At 41.7% G+C, this 23,444-nt stretch overlaps 1 protein-coding gene across 6 annotated transcripts in view; it reads left to right on the forward strand.

Annotated features, from left to right (window-relative positions):
• The first annotated feature begins 310 nt into the window (after positions 1 to 310).
• Positions 311 to 23,444, forward strand: part of NRG3 (neuregulin 3) — a 1,226,542-nt gene continuing 1,203,408 nt past the window's right edge. For 4 of the 6 annotated variants that reach the window (XM_061405513.1, XM_061405517.1, XM_061405516.1 and 1 more), the window contains exon 1: positions 311 to 1,197. In XM_061405513.1, the coding sequence (XP_061261497.1) occupies positions 360 to 1,197 (838 nt within the window). In that variant the 5' untranslated portion in view covers positions 311 to 359. The remainder of the gene's footprint in view (positions 1,198 to 23,444) is intronic. The other 2 variants (XM_061405518.1, XM_061405519.1) reach the window with 1 other exon arrangement.

The following is a 23,444-nucleotide window of genomic DNA, read 5'->3' on the forward strand; positions in this document are numbered from 1 at the left end:
ACAGCAGCAGCAGACGCGGGGCCCCGGCGCGCAGGAGGCCGCTTGGCGGGCAGCAGACGCGCCCCGCCGCTCCCTGACCGGCCGGCGGTGCCGGGGGCCCGTCTCGCCCCTCTTCCGCGCTCCTCGCCGCCCCCTCCCCGGCCCGCGTCCCCTCCCCCGCTCCTCTCCTCCCCGCCCGCCGCCCGCCTCTCGGGGGGAGGGGCGTGGGGGCAGGGAGCCGATTTGCATGCGGCCGCCGCGGCCGCTGCCTGCGCCCGAGCCCGCCGCCGCCGCCGGAGCCCGCGCCCGCGCCCGGCCCGCGCGGCCCCATGCCTCTGGCGCGGCCCTCGGGGGGGCGAAGGTGAAGACCGGCTCCTAGGATGAGTGAAGGGGCGGCCGCTGCCTCGCCACCTGGAGCCGCTTCGGCAGCCGCCGCCTCGGCCGAGGAGGGCACCGCGGCGGCTGCGGCGGCGGCGGCGGCGGCGGGCGGGGGCCCGGACGGCGGCGGCGAAGGGGCGGCCGAGCCCCCCCGGGAGTTACGCTGTAGCGACTGCATCGTGTGGAACCGGCAGCAGACGTGGCTGTGCGTGGTGCCTCTGTTCATCGGCTTCATCGGCCTGGGGCTCAGCCTCATGCTGCTCAAATGGATCGTGGTGGGCTCCGTCAAGGAATACGTGCCCACCGACCTGGTGGACTCCAAGGGGATGGGCCAGGACCCCTTCTTCCTCTCCAAGCCCAGCTCCTTCCCCAAGGCCATGGAGACCACCACCACGACCACCTCCACCACGTCCCCCGCCACCCCCTTCGCTGGCGGCGCCGCCTCTTCCAGGACGCCCAACCGGATTAGCACCCGCCTGACGACCATCACGCGGGCGCCCACTCGCTTCCCCGGGCACCGGGTGCCCATCCGGGCCAGCCCGCGCTCCACCACGGCACGGAACACTGCGGCCCCCCCGACGGTCTTGCCCACGACAGCCCCTTTCTTTAGTAGCAGCACTCCGGGCTCCCGACCCCCGGTGCCAGGAACCCCCAGTACCCAGGCCATGCCCTCCTGGCCCACTGCGGCATATGCTACCTCCTCCTACCTTCACGATTCTACTCCCTCCTGGACTCTGTCTCCTTTTCAAGATGCTGCCTCCTCCTCTTCCTCCTCGTCCTCCTCCTCTACCACCACCACCACCACCACCACGCCACAAACTAGCACCAGCCCCAAATTTCGTAAGTAAACACTCTCTAAACTCTGATTTACTACTGAGTTTCCATTCTGCCCTCCTGCTGTCTTTTCCCCTCGCCGCTTCTAGCATCCTTCATCCCCAGCCCGGATTGGAACATAGAGTGAGAGAATTAAAACTGGCCACAGGGGAGGAAAAAGGTGCCGGCCTTTTCCCCTGTGAGGGGAAAAGGTGGAATGAAGCAGAGGGAGATTGTCAGCCAGGCTCCATGGGCCCTACTTCACTGGGTCCCAAATGAGAACTAACTTCCTTCAAGGGGTTAAAGCCAGTGCGATCCCTCTTCACTGCAGACCTGCTGTCGAGTTCTGGGATCCAGCTCCTGGTGAGAGCTGGGGAGGGAGGGAGGGCCTTCCCCAAAGGACGGAGCCCTTTCCCTGCATGTAGAAAGCAGCGAAAGAAATGCACATGCATTGACCGACGTTAAACCGCGGAGGGAAGTTGTGTCCGTGTGGGGGTGGGCTGGGGGTTGTGTGTGGTCATTTGATGGAGATGTTGGTACAGTGAAGCTGTAGGCACTTCCAGCAGCCCTGACCCGGGCAGGGACCAGGAAGGGTTAATTAGAAGCCATTGTGGGAGGTAGGGAAAGGAGGCGAACCATGGCGGAGGGCTAAACTGATAACCGCCTACCCTGCCCGTGGACATTCCAAGGTGTAGAAAGGATTCTGTCTGCCGAGAGTGAGTTAACTAAGGGGAATTATGAAGAGAGCCCTGCGGAGCTGCCTTTTCTCTGGGAGGAGGAGTTTTTTCAGCTCTGCCAAGCATTTGCTTTGTTCATTTCCCAAAGGTGGGGTGTGAACCTCGTCTCCCCTCCCTTATGCCTGAAAAATTTAGGCAAAATGGGACAGAGTTCCCTGCAAGGATGAGAAAATCCAACTCCTTTGAAACAGGTCACTCTTTGAATATAGCTTCTTCAACCGTGTCTCAGTTGCTGCCAGCACTGGTCAGTTACCCCAGGCATGAGAGCTTTCTGCCTGTCTGGGAGGTGTGTATTTCCTCTGTATCTTTTTAAATGTTTCAGATGACTAATTGGCCTCCCACCACTCTCCCACTACCCCACCTCGTTCTTATTCTAAGGAAATTTTAGGCAGCCTCTTAATCTGACTGTGGATCAGGATCTGAGAACAGTTTGCAACCTGTGAAGGTTATTTAGGACAAACCCCCCAGCCTGCCAGTTCAAGTTCTATGCAAGGCTTTTCTCCCCAAACTGCCTGGCTGTGCCTTCCTTACGCTGTATTTCTGTTTTGAGCCACAGCATCTGGAGGGAAAGGAAGAGTATTCATCATCATCATTAACTCTTGAGTAGGAATACCAAGCTTCCAGTCATCTGGGAAATTTTCATTTCCTTGACCTATGGTTTTACCTGGGGTGGTATTTAACCTTTGAAACTTTTTTTTTTTTTTTGATTTGTTGAGGGTAAAGTCCAAGGAGAGACATTCCTGATGTTTTTACTCTGCTTTGGGGGAAAAAAAAAGGCTAAAAAGATAAATTGGGAGACAGGGAGGAGAGGGGAATGAAGAGAATCTGCCACAAAGCAGAATGGCAGGCAAGCCTGTAACTTGCTGCTTCTCTCTCCTTTGGCTGAAGCAGTAATTTTCGAGAGCACATTTTCCCAGGAGGTGTGTAGAGGCTTCTCTCAGCAAATCTAGCTGCTTGAGTTTGGTGGATGGGTAAAGGATGTGCAAGTGTATGTGTGAACATTCAGTGGATTGAACATAGATGCGTTTATCCTGAAGACCCCAGGTTTTTTTTTTTTTTTTTTTGGTCTCTTGATACAGTTGGTATAAATAATGGAGTATGGGTATACTTCTCAGCCTTCTGTGTATGTCGGGGGAGGGTTGAATATAGGGGATATTTCATGTTCTTTCTCAATTGATTTCCTTGCTTTCCATTCTGGAGGTCTTTAAAGAAAAGCCCAAGGTAATTATTTCTACCCCCATGCTCCCTTCCTACATTCTGTAGAAGGGAATGGCAGTGTGTTTAATAAATAATGATTATTGACAGGGCTCTCAGCCCTAAGGAAAAGGGAGGGGGGAACCTGTAAATGGTGTCAATGTTCACTTAGACATATAAGCAGTATTTGTTTTATGTGTATCTGAGGCTCAGCTCCTGCTCTTTTTTAAACCTCCGGCAAAGAGTTGAATTAAGGGATTTACGAGTGTGGAAATCCAGCAGAAACTGACCTGGTTTGTCTATATCAACAAGGGAAATTTTAATGAAAGGAAGATTATGTAGTTTCCATAAAAGATGAGTTTAAATAGGCAGTTTGTATGGTAATTTAAAGAAAAATGATAATTTAATTATTTTTTGAGTACAAGATTGCAGGGTGATTAACAAAAGGAAATAAAGGTTTCATTTGAGGGATCAACACTGCTGAAGAATGGCCTGAATATCTTGCATTAATATTTTTCACTTGTTTTGATTATGCCACCAAAGTTCCCAGGAGAGAAAGTCCCCTTTTTTCCTAGCTCCTACCTTTAGACTTCAGTAGATGCTTTTTCTTTTCTTTTTTTTCCAAATGAAAGTCATGGGTTGTATTTTAGCCCCTGAAGACAGCTGACAGTGATGCTTTTTTTTTCTTGAGACTGTCTCACAAATTCTGAAATTGCCAGGGTCTGTGCTTTTGAATTGAACACAAGGCTTGTAGAATGAGTCTTTGTGTTTATCTTAGGTCAATCAGAAGGATACTGTCTGTAAAGGTAGTGTAGCTCTTTGGAGTGGAAGAGGCTGGTTCACTCTAGAATAAACACACTTGCAAATGAGTAATAGGATTTTTGTAAGCAAAAGTTATATTTGCTATGGGAAGACCCAGTTTAGGAGATAGCTTCTGATTTTCTGTAGGATTAATAGCAAAGAAAGCTTGAACTTGCAAGGTGGAGGAGGAGAGGGGCTTGGAAGTGGACTCTTCCCACTTCCAACTTTCAGAGCGTGAGCCAGACCAAAACATTCTTCTGTGTTACTGGGGTATCTTGGATTCCCAGGACTTGCCTTTCCTTCAGATGCTTTAAAAACAAACATCTTGAACATACTGCCTCTAAGAGATTATTTCCTACAAAATGTCTCTGCAGCTGTAAGTGTAGGGTTAGTTTACAAATCTTTTAGTCCAAAGGGAGGTGTACTGCAGACAGTAGAGAGACAGTAATTTTGACCAGTGTATAAACATCCTTTTAGGGCACATTGAATTGTATTTTCACACTTGAAATGCGTACGTGTGTGTAGAATGTTGTCAGTGCAAATGTGGATTGTTGTTTTACTCAGCAGAAAACACCCTTTAACAGATACTTAACAGAAGACTAGATCTTGGCTAAATTCAAGTACTAAACACAACCACTTTTAATGGATTATTCTTTGGGTCGTGTTTGGAAGGTATATAGCTTATTCCAGTGAGTAAGATCACAAATCTTGAGTAGTGTATTTAGTAGTGAAATAAATGTAAAGTGTATCATTGATGTTTAAACATGGTAGGATGACAGTTTTAGTATAACCAAGTGTTTAAATCAGACTTTATCCCAAACGTCATTTTGGAGCATTCCATTGATAACATTGACAGTTTTATTATCTATTCTTTTTAAACATCTTCAGTCTTTCAGCAAGAGTACTCGGAGTTGCTTTATAAACAGCCTCAAGTACAATTTGTTTAAAGTTACTCCTATGTTGTCTTTTCTCCACGTGAATTGGGGCCATCAAAGGAATTCCAGCATAGAAAGGACTCACCCCAACCATATGGGGTAACCACAGTGAGAGGATTCAGAGTTCGAGATCAATATTTCTTATGAAATCCAATTGAGAGGTTTTTTATGAGCACATGTTGCAGCTTGAGTACATTTTGATTTCCTCTGGCCTTCACACAGGATTATGAGACTCTTCTGCTTTAGTCAATTATGCTGTGCATTGTACATTTCTGACACTTATGTTGTGCTTCATGGTCCTAACAGGAGAAAAAGAGGCAGGCAGGGGTGTGGGCATAGAACCGGTAAGGTTGTTTTTAGAACCATTTTTAATCTGGCCTCAGAGCCTTAAGGCTGTGGTTTCAGTCTTCCTCCTCCGTTCCTCATGACTGAGACAGAAGGGGTTGGGAGTGCTAAGAGAACGTTCCTTTTGCATGCTTGATTGGTGACTCCAGACACCTCTGGTCTGTGCAATTTCCCGGATAGCCTTTTTTTTTTTTTTTTTAAACACAGTGTTTAAACACAGTGTTGATCAACATGTTTGTCAGAAAGAAAAACAAAAACTTCAAAAAAAGCTGGTGTGTGGCAGCTTCTTTCTTTACTTTAGGTTAGTAAAGCAACCACCGTTTCTACATCCAGGTTAAGCCATAATCAAGTGTTGATGCCGAGTTGGAAAGCAGTGCCATCCTAGGCGGTCTGGTGTTTAGAAGAACAAACTGTCTCTTCCTCTCTGGCGTGCTTTCTCAGCTCCTCCTCATCTACACACCACAATGAAAAGGAGGATGATTTTCATCTACCTTCTTATGTAGAAATTCTTTCCTCATAACCTCTCATATCCAGTGCCAAACATATCTCAATATTCTATCTGAGGTGTAGAAAGTGGAACATGAAAGCTGGCCCTGAAATATATAAGAGCAAAGAAAGAGCCATAAATCTAAGTCTGAAAACTGCATTTGAATTGCTTGTGAATAGAACTAGAATTCATTTTTCTCCCCATGAACCTGTTTTTATCTTCAGACTTTTGTGTTGGGTGAGGCACAGAGCTGGTACTGCGTTGGCAAATACCACTGAGACATTTTTGGAGTCTAGAGATTTTACTTGTCTATACTCAAAAAAGTGTTTCCTCCAGAACCATGTACATATGGAAGGCAGGAGGGAGAAAGAGACTCAATTTAAAGCTTTGCGATACCAGGATGGAAATGTACCTAAATCCATTCATGGGCTTATTAATGAAAGTCTTAGGACACATGGTTTGGTTTTGCATTTTTACAACTTTTTCTCTGAGGACTTAGGGACTCCTTCCTTACCCAGTCTTTTATAGATTTGAATCATGGCTCTGTCTGAAGGCCCCTTACAGACTTTTGATTATTTTATCTTACTTTTTATTTCCTTAGCTTATCGTATAAACAGTAGTCATTACAGGAAATTTTCTTAGATATGCTTAACCTTGCCATGTTGTTTCAAGTTGTTTTAAAAGTCAAGCTTTTTGGTAAGCCATGTTTGACTAGGTTGATAAAGAAAGTTAAGGGAAAAAATTATACCTATTGATGCAATTGAGATAATCAAACTGTCTTGGTATTTACTTTTTTAATTAAAAAATTTTTTTGTAGATTCAAAAAACTTGATGGAAAACTAATGACCATTTATTGTCCCACACAGATTGATGTACAAATATACTGATTTTGACAGTACCTATTATCTGAGTCCATGAAACAATTAATTGTAGATTGAACATGCATTATTATATCCATTCTTTTCATAATGCCATGTTTTCATTTTAAAATTTATTTTAATGACTATTAAATGTTGATTGGGGTATTACTATGCTGGTGGTTAAGTGGTTAATTTAAAACATCTATAAAAGTAATTGTTTAAAAACCAGAAAAATAAAACTTTAAGTAAACTTAAAAGTTCAAATATATACAACACATTCATTCTCCCATACCTTAATGTAGGCATTTAAAAAAAAAAATTATATCTCTTAGTTTGAGCTTAGCATCTTTTTCTTTTTCTTTTCCATATGCTACTCTTCTAATTACTTGTTTCTTCTGCAAAGATACTGGTGAAGGAATTTCAACCAGATTTTTCATTGATATTCTAACATCCCCCCTGCCCTGGGAATCTTTTATAGGTTTTCTTTTTCTTTTACAATTTTTTTGCTCATATAATTCAAAGTAATTTTCTTTCTTTTCCTTTTTTTCCCCCCAGCAACTCTCCATTTGGAGTTTCAAAACATTAAGCTATAATTGAATAGAAACTACAATTATCTTTCATTTCCGCAATCATACGCCATTGGCTTACATAAAATTTAACTAAACAACATAATTATAGTAAGAACAACTGGCATGAACAGGTTTGATACCCACACTGAGTGTTGGTGAGCACACAACCCAAAAAGAAGTCGCAGAGGTATGCAGGCATCCTGCATGTTGGCTTGCTGGCTGTGACTTTCTCACCGTGCCGTGGCCCTAAGTTCGTTACACTGGGGTGGTGACAGCTGGCTAAGGGTTGGGAAAGTATCTCCTTTATAGGTAATAGTATTGTAAATGTAAGTCAGCCATGACCATATATTTTAGGAACTTTACTGGGAGGGAAAACAGCATCTGGAATAGAAGAGAAAAAAATCCCCCCCCCAAAAAAACCCCTGTAGCCTTGAATCCTGTGATAACTGTGAACCCCAAAGAACCAGCTTAATCTCTGTGAATTTTAACTTCTTCCTCTGGGATAATGAGGGGGTGATGATAACAACCTGCTTCATATACCACTTCTGAAAGAGCCTATAAGCTGCAAATACTCTACTGTCTTTATGTCAGTCGAGATGGAAAATGGATAGGCTGGGTATTTTCATCTAAAACCACAGCAGACCATTGAATTCAGCTGAAATGTTGGAGCTCATTTGCTACGTGACTTGAGGAATCTGCCGTTACAGTGAGGGATGATTTTGCTTGCATGCCCCTGGATCTCTCCTGTATTCCTCTCTGGTACCCTGGCACACACAGTGGAATATGGTGTAGAAATCTCCCTTGAATCACCCTGAAAGCTTAGTCACAAACTGGAACCCACCATTTCTCATCCTTTGCTTAGTAGATAGTTTTGCAATCTGTTTTGCACATATGTTTCTTCAAAAGAGGAACTGAAATTTGAGAGAAAATGGGAGAGATTATTGAATTATAATTATCTGGAAATCTGAAACCAACAAAATTCTGAAAATTTTTGATGAAACAAAGGATGCCCTCATGGCTCCTTTTTTGTTCCCTTCCCACACTGTCTTATTGTCATTGAATCTTTGGAATTTAGAGAGCACGTTAGTAAAAACACGTGATGTCTGCGTTGCATTCTCTTCCCCCTCTTAATTTAGGAGTTATTGCGGTTTAGGTTCCAGAGGATTAGTGGGTTGCTTGTGCATCAAAGAGCTCTTTTAGATAGGTGCTTTTGTACGTCAGGGAACTTTAATATTAGCATTTTGAAAACATCTTGCTTCAAGTCTATGTTTGTTGGAACCTTCATCCTGAATTATATTTCACAGTATTACTTCTTTTTGTTATGAGCCTTTATTTTTCAAGACAGGTTGGTGATTGTACATAAATCATAGCTTGCCATTTCCAGGCATAAAAAGAGGCTAGTCAAAAACAAGCCTGCAAACTGAATTCAGAATTTAGTTTAATAATAGAAGTTAAGCAGCTTCCAATGATGATTTTGTCTTTGAGGACTTTTCCTAGACATAATAGTGTGTATCATGGATGCAGTATACACTGTAAGAGCAGGAAAAGAAGTCTTCTGAATCCATGTAACTGCTTTAGCAGTGATATAGTATAGCCAGAATTATGAGCAGAGACTTTTCTTTTTAGCTTTTTATGTTATGTTGCTGCTGCTGCTGCTAAGTCGCTTCAGTCGTGTCCGACTCTGTGTGACCCCAGAGATGACAGCCCACCAGGCCCTGCCGTCCCTGGGATTCCCCAGGCAAGAACACTGGAGTGGGTTGCCGTTTCCTCCTCCAGTGCATGAAAGTGAAAAGTGAAAGTGAAGGCTTTCAGTCGTGTCCGACTCTTAGCGACCCCATGGACTGCAGCCCACCAGGCTCCTCCGTCCTTGGGATTTTCCAGGCAAGAGTACTGGAGTGGGGTGCCATTGCCTTATAGTCAATTAACAATGTTATAATAGTTTCAGGTGGACAGCAAAGGAACTCAGCCATATCTATTCACTTATCCATTCTCCCCAAACTCCCCTTCATCCATGCTGCCACATTGTATTAAGTAGAGCTCCCTGTGCTATACAGTAGGGCCTTGTTGCTTATCCATTTTAAATATAGCAGGGTGTACATGTTGACTCAAAACTCCTTAACTGTCCCTTCTCATCCTCCCCTGTCTGGTAACCATGAGTTCATTCTAAATCTGTGAGTGAGAAGAGAATTTTTATGCTAAGCATTTGATAAGAATTCTTCAGCATATTAGCCTACTTCCTAAGATACCCTTCCATGATTACTTATGACCACTGGCCTGCTCTTCCAGTCAATTGCCAGGGAGTTAGAATTTCACTAAGAGAAAATCACTCCGTCATCATTTTGGGAGCAGACTCTAATTGATTTCTGTGCTCTGAATTTTACTTTTAGAAATGGGAAAGATGTCTTGACAGAATCTCAGTCTTAGAAGGGGCTTGAGAATATAGGTAAGAACGACTAGAGCTGTCATTTCTGGAATTTTACTGTGTGCCAGGAGGGTTCACACTTTACATATTTTGTCTTATATGCTTATTGAAACAAGGATTGAAAGACAGTCATCTAGCCCTATAGCCTAGTCTGATTATCTGAATTATGCAGGTTAATTGAGCTGGGCTTAAATTGGTTGTATAATTTGCCTAGGACATACGTAAGTGGCATCGTTTTGAAAAATCGGGAACATCGGAAGATCATTTTACAGGTAATCTCTTCCCACTCCAGATCCTAAGACATTGACACAAGGTTGATATATCTATGCTCATTATCTCTTTCAAGCCCTTAGCTCATAGCCAGTGACATTTGCCATTTTTAACTGCGTAAATGGCATATCTGCTCATACCTGTTCTTTGCTATAGTAAAGGGAGCCTTTGTAACCAGAGAAATTGCCCTGGTTTCCAGTCCAAGGAGATATTTAGGATGTATTTCAAAAAAGATAAAGAATGTATTCCTCTAAACTTCTATTCCTTGATCTTAACTCTCTAATTTCCTTCTGTGGCTGCTTGTAGGTGATTCAATAGAACAATGACAGAAAATAGTAACAGACTTTATTTCTCTGCTTCCTGAAATTTAGCCAAAATTTTCTTCTCTGCTCACTCTAAACTTGCTTTTGATTGCAGTAGTTACTGCATTGTATGCTGAGAGTGGCCCATGGAAATGTGTCTGGGAGCCTTTGAAGTAATAGCCTTGAGGCTTAAAATACCTACCCTACCAAGTAAATGTTGGATGTTGCGCATATACAGTGTTTCCCACAGAGCATCTGAATTCCCTCCTGGAACTATCCTGCAAGGTACCCACCATTGACTAGCCTGCATTACTAAGAAGTTTGGTGAGACCTTGATGGTCTGCCACGGGTACCAACAACTGGACCCAATCATTACTTACTTGTTTGACTTTGCTATGTACCAAGGATCCCTAAGAACAAATATCCTGAAGGTTAAGCTGAAAAATGATTGGGATTTCCTACGTTTGCAAACTCATATAAAGAAAACAGAAATAGATCAAATACTGCGATCAAGATACAGAGTCTTCGAATTGCTATGCAGAAGGGTAAAGTGAAAGTCTTAATCGCTCAGCTGTGTCTGGCTCTTTGCAACCCCTGTGAGGCTCCTCTTTGTCCATGGGATTTCCCAGGCCAGAATAGTGGAGTGGGTTGCCATTCCCTTCTCCAGGGGATCCTCCCAACCCAGGGATGGAACCCAGGTCTCCCGCCTTGGGGGCACATTCTTTACCATCTGAGCCACCAGGCAGTTTTTCTGCTGAAGGGTAGGAGTGCTGTAATGTCAGGAAGCCTGTGTTGTCAAAATCCCAAAGACTGTGAATGGATCCCATAGACTAAGAATGACGACTGCACTCTTAAAGAAGAGAGGAAATGAGATTGCTTACCCAAACTTGTTGTTAACCAAGAATTTTTATCAGCATGGTGACAAAATCTAGACTCTGGGATAGAAAAGTGAAAATGGGGTATAGAAATGTTTATATTAAACACTGTTGACTGAATTCCATTTAATTGAGTTTTCTGTATGAGACTCTCTTCTGTATTAAAAAAACTGACAAATGCCCCCTTTTAATGCTGGACATCGACAGCTGGTAGGGCTCCTGCCTTCAACAAATGAGAGATATATTTACCAAGTGTTAGTTGTATATTAGCTCCTCACAAACCTATTTATGCTGGTTGTTCTTGTTACTGTAATTAGGTAATTTATTTAAACAATATTCAAAGCTATAAATTAACTGTGGTTTCTATTAGAACTAGGTTGATTCCTTTGGATACACTCCATAAAGAGAAGTTACTTAAAAAATGCTTGTTGAATAAATTGTGGGCAAGTTTAAGAGAAAATACATATGTCATAAGAAATATGCACTTGGATTGTTTTACATACAGCTTTAACTTCTCATTGCTCAGTGAATTCCTCAGTAGATATTTGAGGTATGGTTTTTCACAAGAAAGGTAACCAAAATTTATTCAGTGAAAAGCTTTGAATACCATAACCAAATATTTGGCAAGTGAATGTACATCTATAAGTTTTAGATACAAATAAAAGAAATAAGATAAGTTTTACTTTACCCATGTGATAGATTTACAAAGCCATTAAATTGTGTTTTTTAGTTGTTTAAATATATTGGAAAATATTTAACCTTTGGGGTAGAAAATTATATAAGATGCCAGTTACATAGAGCTACATCAATTATTAATAATAGATTTAATAAATAGTAACTGTAATCAAGGGAAGTATACAGAACTGTTAGTGCTAATGATTTCTGGATTGTGGAATAGAAAGGTCATTTAATTTATTGTACTTTGCTGTAGTTTCTAAGTTTTATTTAATGGTCATGAATTATCTCTCTAATTAGAAGTTATTAAGCTTTTGATAAAGTGAAGAATAAAATCCATGAATCAATTCAATTGTTGGTCATGGTTCTGTAAAGATTTTTTCTAGTCTAAGAGTTTGTGTCTTCATTGATGATGTCAGCATTAAAGTGTTGTCTGAGCTGAGTTACTGTGAAATGCAGATGTGGAGAAATACAAACAAATTTCATTGCTCATGGGGAATAATGCCTTATTGAAGGCAGTGTCTTACCCTGGACCTTGGATTATTAGCCTTGATTTTATAAGGATAAAAAAAGTGATAGTTTTATGTATTACTTAATGGCTTTTGAAGCTTGCCAAAGTCGGTCAGTCTTTAGAAGTATTGCTAAGGATGGATATAACCTATAGATATCAACCAATTTGGGGTATACTAATCAATTGCCTGATCTATTTTAAGGATGAAATGACGGGAAAATGAAAAGGCTAATTTGTAGCACTGGGTCTTGTAAGAGAGGACTTAGATCACATAACTAACAGGTGGGATGCCCAATTCAAAGCTTTATTGGATACTGTAATCCTCTCAGTGAGTCAAATGGTGTTTACTCACATGGTAAAGTTAGGTGGTTGTCTACAGATAGAACAATTCCAAAGGCCAGTGAAAAGAGGTGATTTCTGGGACACCTGGTCTTTAATTTGATCAGGAGTTGTGCTCAGTCTTTTAAGATAGCTGGCAAATATCGATACTTTGGTGAGCAAAAAGAGAACAAAAAGTGATTCTGTGTATATAATATTAAACATTAGGAGTCAAGATAGTGACTGGAAGGAAACCCAAGATATGGGATTTGGGGGGTATTGGGAAAATATTAATGATCAGGATACTAATGTCGTAGGTGAGCTCTGTTCACCACAATTCATCGAGCTGCATGCTTATGATTTGTGCACTTTTTGTATACATCAGTACAAACTTGGTTTTATAAAAGACATCTTTCAAAACATTCCTTTGACCAACACTTCATATTCCCAGGGTGGTGACCTGCACGCATGGGCTGTCCCATTTATAGACACTGGATTGTAACTCTCCATGTTTGTTGCGCATGTCTCACAGTCTAGTAAAGGCAAAGAGGGTCTTCCTGGCGTCAGCAGCTTCTTTTGTTCTTGGCTTAGTGAGACGCCTTAGAGATGCTCCTTTTTAACTTAGGTCCTTCTGAATGGATACCTTATATTATATAAGATTTTCTTTCATCCATATCAGGAGCGTTTCTGATATAGCATACATTATCTCACTTTTTACCCATCTTACACGTGTAAGCCATACTTGTTTCTAAGAGTGACTTTATACAGTTCTGCCAGCGTTAGAGTGTGCGATACATGAGAAAGCTAGTTCATGATCTGCATTTATGATTTTGTCGAGGTCACAACTTATATTCCAGCGAATAATTAAGTGAAGTATGCGATTCCAGCTGAGAAATATATGAGATCTTTTCAGAAAGTAGTGATCAGGGCAGACATAGGTAGGTTCAAGGGAGAGTGTCTTGGCAGAGAAAAGGCCAAGTGAGGCCACGGTAGTAAAAGGTCATTAACAAGCAGGTTACTACTTTAAAGGGAAGTAACAACTGGCTTTACATCTGTGTGTCTGGCCTAGTGGGCAAAGATGGCCTCTTGGAATTAACGAAACAGCCTCACCTATTCCTTAGGGCAGGGTCTAATTTGGAGGGAGGGTTTGAGAGAACTTAGCTAGGCTATCCTGGGAAGTCACAGTCAGGGTTGGTTCAAGGAATTGCACAATAATCTGTGTTAATTTCACAAGATACAGGGTCTCTAGGATGACTTGGAGGGACAAATCAGATCAGATCAGATCAGTCGCTCAGTCATGTCTGACTCTTTGTGACCCCATAAATTGCAGCACGCCAGGCCTCCCTGTCCATCACCAACTCCCGGAGTTCACTCAGACTCATGTCCATCGAATCAGTGATGCCATCCAGCCATCTCATCCTCTGTCGTCCCCTTCTCCTCTTGCCCCCAATCCCTCCCAGCATCAGAGTCTTTTCCAATGAGTCAACTCTTCGCATGAGGTGGCCAAAGTACTGGAGTTTCAGCTTTAGCATCATTCCTTCCAAAGAAATCCCAGGGCTCATCTCCTTCGGAATGGACTGGTTGGATCTCCTTGCAGTCCAAGGGACTCTCAAGAGTCTTCTCCAACACCACAGTTCAAAAGCATCAATTCTTCGGCACTCAGCCTTCTTCACAGTCCAACTCTCACATCTATACATGACCACAGGAAAAACCATAGCCTTGACTAGACGGACCTTTGTTGGCAAAGTAATGTCTCTGCTTTTGAACATGCTATCTAGGTTGGTCATAACTTTCCTTCCAAGGAGTAAGCGTCTTTTAATTTCATGGCTGCAGTCACCATCTGCAGTGATTTTGGAGCCCAGAAAAATAAAGTCTGACATTGTTTCCACTATTTCCCCATCTATTTCCCATGAAGTGATGGGGCCAGATGCCATGATCTTCGTTTTCTGAATGTTGAGCTTTAAGCCAACTTTTTCACTCTCCTCTTTCACCTTCACCAAGAGGCTTTGTAGTTCCTCTTCACTTTCTGCCATAAGGGTGGTGTCATCTGCATATCTGAGGTTATTGATATTTCTCCTGGCAATCTTGATTCCAGCTTGTGTTTCTTCCAGTCCAGCGTTTCTCATGATGTACTCTGCGTATAAGTTAAATAAACAGGGTGACAATATACAGCCTTGACGAACTCCTTTTCCTATTTGGAACCAGTATGTTGTTCCATGTCCAGTTCTAACTGTTGCTTCCTGACCTGCATACAGATTTCTCAAGAGGCAGATCAGGTGGTCTGGTATTCCCATCTCTTTCAGAATTTTCCACAGTTTATTGTGATCCACACAGTCAAAGGCTTTGGCATAGTCAATAAAGCAGAAATAGATGTTTTTCTGGAACTCTCTTGCTTTTTCCATGATCCAGCGGATGTTGGCAATTTGATCTCTGGTTCCTCTGCCTTTTCTAAAACCAGCTTGAACATCAGGAAGTTCACGGTTCACATATTGCTGAAGCCTGGCTTGGAGAATTTTGAGCATGACTTTACTAGCGTGTGAGATGAGTGCAATTGTGTGGTAGTTTGAGCATTCTTTGGCATTGCCTTTCTTTGGGATTGGAATGAAAACTGACCTTTTCCATTCCTGTGGCTACTGCTGAGTCTTCCAAATTTGCCGGCATATTGAGTGCAGCACTTTCACAGCATCATCTTTCAGGATTTGGAATAGCTCAACTGGAATTCTATCACCTCCACTAGCTTTGTTCGTAGTGATGCTTTCTAAGGCCCACTCGACTTCACATTCCAGGACGTCTGGCTCTAGGTCAGTGATCACCATTTGTCCCATGTCATTTAGATGGGGTCCTTGACTAGCGCTGAATCTGTTTAAGTATTGACTTCATTCCACTGCCTCTTCAAAGTGCTGCAAGAATCTGTAGAATTGGTGTGTGTTAAAATGTTTAGTTTTGTCCACAGTCACATCAACACAGCCCTCGATTTAACCCAAAATAGTATCTTTCAAGTATCTAAAAATTTGCAAGTGGAGACACAAGGAGAATAACAAGAGGATCTGCTGGATTCTACTGCCTCACCTAAATTAACCTGGGACTTCAGATTTTCTGGAGGCAAAAATCTCCTCTATAAGTTGATTGCCATGCCGCCCCTCTGATTCCATCTGAGGTCTTCTTTCCAGAAGCCACTCAGCACCTTTGAGGATGGAGCACTGCTGACACTGTATGGCCTTCAAAAGGCAGAGGCTCTGTTGATTCCCTGTGTGCACTCACTGCACGGTGAGGACTGAGAGGCAAAGTTGCCACTGCCTCGGGAGCCCTGAGGATCATGGCTGTAATGTGAGGCTCTTGCTCTCCTGGCCTGCCAGGTAGAGTCTGTTGTAGATGCAGGAGCTACACCTGGTTATCTACATATTGACAGCTAAAATAAGTTGTGTCACCTCACCTTGTTCACCATAAAGAACTTTGGATTAGAATCAGATTCATCACTCTTGCCAGCTCATTTGGCTGCTCCTTGTTACCGGATAGAGGGGCTATAACACTGTGCTTAAGTGCAAATGTTAAATTAGTATTAAGAGCCAGTGGTATCTCTGCTGTTCTCACTGATCAGATAATTTTCACTGATGTCAACGTTTATAATAAAGCCAGCTGACACATACTAGTGTTATTTGCTTGGAATATTTTCACTATTTTTTTGACTTAGATAAAGGTAATTTTTTTTTTTTTTTAGTTATTTGTTGAGGCTTTGTGTATTTGATTAGAAGAGATCTTTGAAAGGAAGGCAGCAAAGCTGTAACAAAGTCAGTATCAAATTTGTGTTTCCCCTTTATCATTTGGTTTTGTAAGCTTCTCAGTGACCTTCCGTGCTACCACATTGATGCTCGTCTTTGATCTGAGCAGCTCTGAGTAATTTATGATAAATAATGAAATGCTGTTTCCTACAATGCACTGCAAGTGGCTGAGTGTTATAAAAGTCTAAAGAGCTCTATTACTTCTAAATGACTAGATAACACAAAAATGTTAACCCTAGAGAGGAAAGGTCCAGTAGAACATATTGCTTGCTAAGCGCACTTCCTTCTGCCTGGACCATCTGATAGGCTTTGGGCATCTAAATTCTGTGGGGACTGGCGTCTGAACCATTATCTTCTTGAATGGCAAGGAGGGGTTTATGCCTTTCAGCTAGTTGACTTGGCTTGGAGCAATAGTAGTTCATATTTTTTGGAGTGGAGGAAGGGAGGAACTTTCAAAAGTTGTTTACTGTTTGAAACCTTTGATTAATTTTTAAAAATGGTGTTACCAATGGTAAGGACTTGGCTGCTAGGATGCAATAATTTAAAACATTTGATTTGAGCACAGATATTAAAGATGGATATTAAGCAAACATTAAAATGATTTTATCAGAGCAAAGCCTTATAGGCTTTTAAAAAATTATGTGGATTTCTTTTTCAAAACTAACTCTTATCACAGTGTTTGCATTTTCTCTCTCTCATCCACGTGTACAAAAATGGAGACACCGTAAGCATACATCCAATTTGCAACTCTCAGCTTTCTTGTACTCCACAGCGTATAGTACAACTGCTAAATGTTGTCCACAGTGAGTATGTGTGTTCTTATCCTGGTTGTCATAAAATAGCTGCATATCTAAGTGTTAGGGCTTGAAGACTTTAATTGCCGGGTACGGAACGTCTTTATGTACTGCATCCCATTGTGAAAATTGAATTAAATTGCCAGTCAGGGAGCTCTTTATGCTGCAGGAGAGTCTCTTTGAGAGCAAACCATGGAGAAGGGTGATCTTTGGCCAGTGGTACTTCTAAACTCAAACCCTTTGCTGAAGTTTGCCATGTCACTTTCTCACCTTTCCCCAGACATCCTTATTTTGCCCAGTGAAATCATCCGTTTCCCCTGCTAGAACTGCTTTCTTTCTTCCAGATATCAGCTATGAGACATGGGAAGAATTGTATACAAGTAAATTACAAATAGTGCATTTTGGCAAGTGTACTCGAGCCGTTCCATCAATTGCTCTTCACTTCAGTGCTGGGAAGTCCACTTTACCCTTATAGTTGTCAGTTACGTGCAATCAGTTGAACCTCTGGACGTTCCCCAAATAGAGATGCTTTCATGCCAGGAAAATCAGACTGTTTGAATGTTCTAGAATATTTTTGCTTTTGATGAAAAAGAGTTGTTGCCCTGTCCCATGGGAGAGAGAGATTCAAAGAAGGAAAGCTGCTCAGTGCATGGCCTACAGCACCGTCTAAGGTTTGGTGTGGGTAGCACTGCGGTATGAGCAGTACAGCCTATCTCAGGCATCTGAGGAGGGACCTGGAAGTTTATCGCTTATCCAGGCTTTTAAAATCTCTGTATACCTAGTCTACCACTTCCTTTGTGATGGTCCACCACGCAAAGAACCTGATGAAGCCTTTCCATGGAGCCTAGGGAGAGTCTCACCCTAAGGAACTTTGTGTTCCTTTGCATGCTCTTGTTAATGCTTACCTTTTTTTTTTTTTTTTGCTTCCAAGGAAAATAAGATAATTAGAAGAGTGGTTTTCAATGGAAGGAAAGTGATTAAGGCACAATAGGCAGGCTGCTGGACCTGCTTTAGGAATGGAGGTCTACGGCTGCCACTCAGTTGTTTGAGACCTCAGGGTAGACTCCTGAGGTTGTGAATCTCAGATTCTTCTGTAAATAAGGCTATTGGATAAGATATTCCTCAACTCTCCTCATGACCAAAATTCCCTGAAGCCATGTTATAAATTTAAGATGATAATATTAGTGGAATTTTTGAGTTACTAATTCTGGCTCTCTTCCTGCCTTACCCCCAGCTCACATTCTCTCTTGCTCTCATACATATACACATGTGTATATATTCAAAGGGTTTTTTGGGGTGGGATATTTTGTAGTTAAGCATTTAGTAACCCCCATATTTCAGTGTACTACAAAGGTGTGACTTGATTACATCCTAAAGTCCAGGGAATTTTGCTTGTTTCCAACTTTAAAATAGAATTCCTTATCCTTCCCTTGACAGATGTAGAGCTTGGTAGCCAGATGTAGGTATACTGCAAAGTATATGTGGATATATATGTAAAAATAAACAGATGCCATGAATAGAGGTATAAGGAGGCCTGGAGGAGTTACTGACACACACAAAATATTAAATTAATCCAGTTCCAGAAAGACTCACAATACCTTTCTCCGTGAATTAAACAGAATTCTTGGTTGCTGAGTGTTACAAGCACAGAGGACTAGTTGTATTTCTAAAGCAATATTACAAATGTGTCTAAATGTAAGGCACTATTATTTCCTGACATGTTGGTTGGCATGGACATTTTAATACCAGAATGTGGTTCCATCCATCCTGTTAGAGCGGAGCTCTGAGCTGTGACAGTCAGAGTGACGTGTAATTCAAACTTGAGGTGGCTAGTATTAATATTTTACCTTTTTCTTAGAGTACCTTCCTTATTTTTAAATAAGGCATTTCAGTATAGAAAATTAGAAAATATAAGAAGAGGAAAATAAAAGTCAGTTCTGTAATCCAGGCTAAGACAAGTATTGTTATCTTTTTGTTGAATATGAGACTAATATTTTTTCAAAAATGAAATTATACTCTAACTCTCTTTCAGCTGTCTTTTTCCACTTTAAAATATTTCTATGTTAGAGTACCTAAAATTCTATCTGTAATGGTTCTGGGTTGATGTATATGGATATACAAAAATATAATGAGCTTATCACCTGTTGAGAATATGGTTTGTTCTAATTTGGTCATTATTATATACAAATATCTGCCCTGAACATCCACAGATGGATCGCAAACTTTTGACCAATATATATGCAGCAAAAAACAAAGCAAAACTAAAAAACCCTTACATTTTCATTCTAAATTCTTAAATTCTCATCCAGAAAAGTGGAACAAATTACTTTGTTGCCTTTATCATGTCAGAAGGCCCATTGTTTCCATAACTCTTGCCCTCCTTTCTTATAGGCGTTAACACATCATTGACAGTAAAACAAACCAACCAACAAAAAAACCCTTTGCCAACAGAATAGTTTTATTTTTTGTTTTAATTTTTAGAAATCAGAGTGTAATTGCTTTACAGTGTTGTGTTGGCGTCTGCTATACAACAAAGCGAATCAGCTGTGTGTATGCATATATCCTCTCTCTCTTGAGCCTCCTACCCCGACGCCACACCGCTAGGTCGTCACAGAGCACCAGGCTTAGCTTCTTGGCTGTACATCAGCTTCCTGGAAAATACCTGTCTATTTTATACATGCTCATGTAATGTCATGCTACTTTCTCAGTTTGTCCCACCTTCTCCTTCCCCTGCTGGGTCCACACTCTATGTCTGCATAAGAGGATAGTTTTAAAACAGTATCTTGTTGGTGTTCTGTCTTGAGAGTAAACATTTTAGAAAGTTATTAAAATGGAAGTAGATTTCAATGGAGAGGTTCCCACGCCTTTCCTGTCTGCGTACACAGTATGGCCAGATGCCTCTCTGCATCATTCAGAGCTTCATCCCAGCGGAGGATGCTGCCGGGAAATGCTGAGGACCAGAAGTACCAAAGATGCCCAGGGTAATGTGATAACAAAATTTTTTTCCCCTTAAAACCTGGAAATAGTGTTGTAGATAGAAGGTAGGTCACTGTCATGGTCATCATCAAAAGGGGTCAGCAAATAAGTGCAACTGTTCTTGACTAAGTGACCTTAGGGGCTATAGCCCCTTGGGTTAGTTGGCTAAATGTTAACCTGTATGTTAACTTATGAATGCGTATGTGCTTAGTCGTGTGTGACTCTTTGCAACCCTATGAACTGTAGCCTGTGAGGCTCCTCTGTGCTTGGAATTTTCCAAGCAAGAATACTGGAGTGGGATTTTCTACTCCAGGGGACCTTCCCCACCCAGGGATCGAACCCATGTCTCTGTGTCTCTTGTATTGGCAGGTGATTCTTTACCATTAAGCCACCTGGGGAGCCCAAGGTGGCTGTAGTAAACATTCATTTACATAGCTAGTAAGAGTCTGATAAAGAACACAAGCCTAAACACACAGACACACATAGGTCAGAAAAATTAATTTCTAAAAGTCCAGAGGGCTTAAATTTCTCCTTGAGTGAAGACATGCTTGGGCATTATCCCCGCCCTTTTCGTGGCTGTCCTGTCCAGGACATCTTCAGTGCTCTGCACAGTAATGTTTCCTGTTCTCTCTTCTGCTCCATGGTGTGGATGTGGAGCTGGAGATGAGGCTCAGCTTCCAGGGAAGAGTGGCGTCATCTGCTCTGCACCTGGGTCTCTTGACAGTCACTGCCTCCAGCCACCAGCCTGCTGCTGTGCCCGTTAATAAGTGCCACAGAAACCCAGTGCGCTCCAGGGGTGGCAGAGAGGTGGGTGAGCATCAAATCACTGCGTGACACTAGATTTTCAGGTGTCACATTATAAAAGGAGAGCCACCTGAGAAAGAGCAGGGCCAGGCCAGCATCTTGTACCCCCTGCTTTTTTGGCATCTGCTTCCCTTTGGCTCAGTCTTCTCTGTGAGGAGCAGGGAGACCCCATGTTCCAATTTTCTGCACAGATTTGTCAGGCTGAGATGCCCCTTCGCTGGTGTATCCCTAACACTCAAGCAAGAGATTGATTCATTTGATTGGGATTAAACATCTGAATCTGTTAAGGCTTTGCTGATTATTGACAGATCTGTCCTTTGAGCCTTATAGTTTTAGGATCAAGGCAAGTTAGCATAGTGTCTATGACATCACATTGGTTTTTTTTTTATATTAAAAAAGCTCAAGAATGTTATATAACAGATTGATAAATTCTGATGACACCTCCAAATTGACAGATAAGCATATTCAGATGATCAGTTCAAATACCTTCAGCAGTCTTAACTTCAGCTACCCAAAGGGAAACTACCAGTTAAATCTGATGGACTACTTTTCAGATTCCATTTAACGTGGATGTTAACTTTTTGCTTTGTTTTCCACTACCTGGTTCTATTACCATCTAATTACGTTCAAAATCAGCAATTAGGATGCATTTAATAGTTGTTCTTTTTCTTTTGCTCATATTATACTCTTAATGATGTGATTTATAGGCTGTATGCACGTGTGTGTGAGTGTGTGTCCTGGAGAAATAGTGGTGGATGTTAAGTTTGGAAGATTGGGTCCAAGTTTTGCCTCTTACTGGATATCTGAACTTGATGAAGTCTGTCAGTTTCCTCATCTTCAGAAGCTGACTCAATATCTCTAATTATTGAAGAAATGCAAATCAAAACTACAGTGAGGTATCACCTCCCCCCAGCCAGAAAGGTCATCATCAAAAAGTCTACAAACGATAAATGATAGAAAGGATGTGGAGAGAAGGGAACCCTGTTACACTGTTGGTGGGAATGTAATTTGATATAGCTGCTATGGAGAACAGTATGGAGGTTCCTTAAAAAACTAAAAAATTCCATTTGACCCAACACCCCACTACTTGCACATATACCCTGAGAAGACCATCATTCTAAAGTAAACATGCATCCCAGTGTTCATTGCAGCAGTATTTACAATAGCCAAGACATGGAAGCAACCTAAATGTCCATCAACCAATGAACGGGTATAGATGTGGTATATGAATATATTCAATGGAATATTATTCAGTGGTAAAAAGGAACAAAATCGGGTCATTTGTAGGGGTGTGGATAGACCTAGAGTCTGTCATACAGAGTGAAGTCAGAAAGAGGAAAACAAATATCATATATTAATGCATATATGTGAAATCTAGAAAAATGGTACAGATGGGCCTATTTCCAGGGCAGGAATAGAGGCTCAGGCGTAGAAAATGGACATGTGGACATGGGGTGATGGGGAGGGTGGGGCGATTGGGAAATTGGGACTGACATGTATGCACTGCCACGTGTAAAGCAGATGGTGGGAACCTACAGTGCAGTGCAGGGAGCTCAGCTTGGTCCCTGTGATGATCTGGAAAGGCGGGGCGGGGAGATGGGAGGGAAGTCAGAGGGAGATTTGTATGTATGCATATAGGTGATTCACTTCATTGTACAGCAGAAACGAACACAACATTGTAAAGCAATTATACTCAGAGGACAAAAAAAAAGAACCTGGAATAATGGTTACATTTTAGCACGTTACAGAGCTACAGTCGATCTTACAAATGAAGGTGCTGAAAAGATTGCTAATTTACATATTGGAAGCCAAAGGATGTTTGGATATATAAGAATTGGGGCAAACTGAAGTCATTATGAGAGAGCAAACATGGTATATGGCACAAATGATGTTTTCCTTGTGGGATATTGCATCCTGTTCGTAAGAACTGATAGTTTGAAAAGGAAAACTCAAGCTGGAAAGCACTGTAGAGAAGAAGAGAATGATGCTGTGAAAATTTAAATCCCACAATGGTTGTTGACTCAAAAAATATCAGTTTCCAGGCATCTGGACATGAATTTCTCAGCCTTTGAGAAAGGCAGACTCAAACAGCATGCCCTTTCAGTGTGATTGCCCCAGAAATGTGGGATGCTCTGTTTGAAACTGAGCTCGGTGTCAATCCCTGATGTCTCAATTTCTGACACACTAAACACAAGCTGAAGAGGAAATGTGCTTCTGAAGAGTGAAGAACCCTCTCTCTCATTTTCTCACTATCCTGTCTCATGCCACTTCTCTTCAGGGTGATTGTTCTCAAGAACCGATTCTTAGTGCTGGGTAAAGAACACTTTTCCAAAGCATTTTTTCCAAAGTATCTTGATAGATTCTGCAAACTATTAAGCAGGATTTAATTTGCTGAGATAAAATAAGATGATTTATATATCGAGAGAAGGCTAAAATTCATCTCATTGACTTTTCTGTTTCTTTTCATTTTCCTCTTTTCCATAAAAATCTTTAAAAAAAAATCTGAGTATGGTAGTAGATTTACTTTCCAGAGAGAGAGACTTTAGGGCTTTGTCTTCTTCTGTTTATAGTGAAACATGGTGTGATAAAAATGTTTATCATGGCCCAAGTGGGAATGAGT

Source organism: Bos javanicus, chromosome 28 (genome assembly GCF_032452875.1).
Source record: "Bos javanicus breed banteng chromosome 28, ARS-OSU_banteng_1.0, whole genome shotgun sequence".
NCBI classification, from domain to species: Eukaryota; Metazoa; Chordata; class Mammalia; order Artiodactyla; family Bovidae; genus Bos; species Bos javanicus.